The sequence below is a fragment of the Spinacia oleracea genome, chromosome 1, assembly GCF_020520425.1.
Source record: "Spinacia oleracea cultivar Varoflay chromosome 1, BTI_SOV_V1, whole genome shotgun sequence".
Classification (NCBI taxonomy): Eukaryota; Viridiplantae; Streptophyta; class Magnoliopsida; order Caryophyllales; family Amaranthaceae; genus Spinacia; species Spinacia oleracea.
This window is the reverse complement of record NC_079487.1, coordinates 122567960-122571188: the sequence shown is the minus strand read 5'-3', so window position 1 is coordinate 122571188 and position 3229 is coordinate 122567960. Positions and strand designations below refer to the sequence as shown.

Below are 3229 nucleotides of genomic sequence, written 5' to 3'. Positions count from 1 at the left end.
AAACTATTTGTTTGAGGCGTTTCTTGGAAGTTAAAATAAAATATATCACAATATTAGTAATATTTACAACATATTAAAGGAGAGAATTAAATGTTTAAATAGGTTATATTATATTTTATTAAGGGAAAATCGGTCCGGTCTAAAATCGGGTTTTTGACCGGACCGGACCGGACCGAAGATTGATATTTCTCGACCCAAAGACCGGACCAATTGTCTTCGGTTCGGTTCGGTCCGGTCTGGGTCGGTCCGGTCCATTTTTTCGGTCCGGACCAATTTTTGCACACTCCTATTAGCGGGTCTTGATTTGTCCATTTTTATTTTTCTCTTATTATCTTTTACTGAGTTTTATTTATCTTTTAAATTTTTTAAAACTTATCTCTTATTATCTTTTACCAGTTTTTTATTTATCAATTTTAATTTTTCTCCTATTATCTTTTGCTGAGTTTTATTTATCTTTATCCCTAATTATCTTTTATCCGGTTTTTATTTATCTATTTTTATTTTTCTCTTATTATTTTTAATTTGAGTTTTATTTATCTATTTTTAATTTTTTAATAAATCTAAAATAATATTATTGTTTGATGACATAGAAATCCCATGTGGTACTCAATTAGACAATATACTCCGTAATAGAAATCCCCCCCACCCCAATTGTTTTGATGTCTATTTTTGTAGAGAAACTTTGCGAATAATTTTACATAACTTAATTTTGCTGTTTCATATATCTTCGCACGCATCTCTTGCATATAAAACTAGTTTAGATAATACGAAGTATATATGATGTAATTTTTTTATTATTTAATTCAGTTCCAATGAAGTTCAATTTAGTGCTGTGATTGATGATATAGAAATTTTTAATAAGTTTAATTTCTGTACTTTTCTCTTTCTATGATGTTATTTTTATATTATTTAATTCAGTTCCAATGAAGCTCAATTTAGTGCAGTGATTGATGATATAGAAAATTTTAATTAGTTTAACAAGATGGAAGAACCACCTGGTTTTGAAAGAAACATTACTGTTTGGTGTGAAACTGAGATCTACTGGATCGGGAAAGGGGGTTGTGAGTTTGTGACATGGTGAAAGCAAAAGTTCAAGTTGGAAGGAAGGGAAAAGAAAAAGGAGAGATGAGGTGAGATGGGAGTTCATGAGGGCTGACGAAATAGAATAGATACGTAATAATTTGGACTTTTTGCCAAAAAGTACCTTTTATAAGCATTTTTTTGCGAGAAAGGACCTTTTATGTCAAAAATGGTGAAATGGGATCTAAAAAACAATATTTTTTGTTGAATGGGACCTTTGCCCGGATTCTTGGAGTTGACCCAAGTTTCTGGCATTGACTTCGACACGTGGCAACCGGAAATCGCCACGTGTCAATATACTTATTAAAAAAAAAAAATCCCCCAAAATTTCCCTCCAAAACCAACTTCCTTTTACTGATTCATTTTGACCTAAAGAAAAAACACCTTCATTTTCTCTCTCCTCTTCAATTGAAACTCGACGCCATTGTTGATGAAGATTCAAGCTTGAAGGAAAGTGGTTCTTCACTCAAATTGCTTGTCACGAATTGTTACTCAGGCCTCCACGAATCAGGTATGCTATTTTCCCCCCTCAAAATCCTCTTCAATTGTTGTAATTTTGGGTCGAAAAAGTTAGGGTTCTTCCTAAATTTGGGGGTTTTTATAATTCGTTGTATCGATATTTTCTGCCATATTTTGATAATAAAAACGATAATAATTATCATGTTAATCATCATCATCTGACAAATGGTGGTGAAAAAGGGTTTAAGAAGGAAATTAGGGATTTACAGGAGATGTTATCGAAGTTAAACCCTATGGCTAAAGAATTTGTGCCTCCTTCTCTGGTGAATTGTGTGAATAATAATAATGTTATGTATAATAGCAATTTTGGTTATGTTAACAATTTTCTAACGCCGCCGCCGAATGCTGCTGCTGGTAATGTCAATGGATTTCCTGGTAGAAGGGTAATTTCATTTATCTGATTGATTCTCTCTATTTTTCTGGGTTGAATTTGGTAGCGATTATTGATTTTTTTGTTGTAAATTTGTGGATGAACAGAGAAGAAATGGTTTTGGTCAAGGGAAAAGGAGGATGAACAGCCGTACTAGTATAGCTCAGAGGGAGGATGTAATCCGGAGAACCGTGTATTGAAGAACTGTAGTTATAGTTTGGATTATTGAAGTTTGTTCTTGATTTGTATTTGCAAAGCCATCATAATTATATAAGTTAACATGAAGGTGTTTTTTTTAGGTCAAAATGAATCAGTAAAAGGAAGTTGGTTTTGGAGGGAAATTTTGGGATTTTTTTTTTAATAAGTATATTGACACGTGGCGGTTTCCGGTTGCCACGTGTCGAAGTCAATGCCAGAAACTTGGGTCAACTCCAAGAATCCGGGCAAAGGTCCCATTCAACAAAAAAAATATTGTTTTAGGTCCCATTTCACCAATTTTGACATAAAAGGTCCTTTCTCGCAAAAAAAATGCTTATAAAAAATCGTTTTTGGCAAAAAGTCCTAATAATTTTAATGTTATATCACAAGGTAATAATTTAAATAATAATAATAATTCTGAAATCCAAATATAAAGGTATTCAGAATATATGAACATCTACTTGATCAACTTAATAAGTTGATCTTAAAGATCTAGTTGCATGTCGACGATGGTAAGAGTTAAGAGTAGTAAATAGTGGCTAGCAACCTTTAATTTGTAGTGAAAATGAATGTCCAAGTATTCTAAATCACCCACGTGTCACGATTCAAATCGTATCTACCAAATCCATGCTCAACTCTAAACAATCGAAGGAAAAAACTTGAGATTATTCTTATTGGTCTTGGAGTATATATATAGAGAGTACACATTAGAAGGAAATATGGTAAACTATCAACATTGAGAAACAATCCCACTTCCTACAAAGTACTTCACAAAGTACTTCACTCTATTATCCTAACGCAATTTGATAACACAATAATATACAGATGGAGGAGTATTCTTGGTTGATTTTTCCTTGAATATTAACCGAAGACTTCATCTTCCAATAATTAATCCAAGTACTCTATTTTTCTTCTCTTAATTTATTATTATTCATGTTTTCTTCTATTGTTTGTTGTTTAATTTATATGTGTAAGTAGTTTTATAATCTTAGGGTTAACTAAACCTTATACATGATTGATGATGATTTATTCATTCAAAGTTTAAATTCCCAAATTAATTGT

The 3229-nt window shown here is 31.9% G+C and overlaps 1 protein-coding gene across 1 annotated transcript; it reads left to right on the top strand.

Annotated features, from left to right (window-relative positions):
* Nucleotides 1-982: 982 nt before the first annotated feature.
* LOC130465651 (polyadenylate-binding protein-interacting protein 11-like) lies at nucleotides 983-2169 on the top strand. The gene is made up of 3 exons (XM_056834497.1): nucleotides 983-1077; nucleotides 1655-1982; nucleotides 2077-2169. The coding sequence occupies exons 1-3, from the start codon at nucleotides 983-985 to the stop codon at nucleotides 2167-2169; spliced, it is 516 nt and encodes a 171-aa protein (XP_056690475.1).
* Nucleotides 2170-3229: the final 1060 nt, after the last annotated feature.

Coding starts and splice junctions, on each gene's coding strand:
- LOC130465651 (XM_056834497.1), top strand. CDS start 983: ATGGAAGAACCACCTGGTTTTGAAAGAAACATTACTGTTTGGTGTGAA. Junction 1,078..1,654: donor GGTTGTGAGTTTGTGACATG/GTGAAAGCAAAA, acceptor CGAAAAAGTTAG/GGTTCTTCCTAAATTTGGGG. Junction 1,983..2,076: donor ATGGATTTCCTGGTAGAAGG/GTAATTTCATTT, acceptor GTGGATGAACAG/AGAAGAAATGGTTTTGGTCA.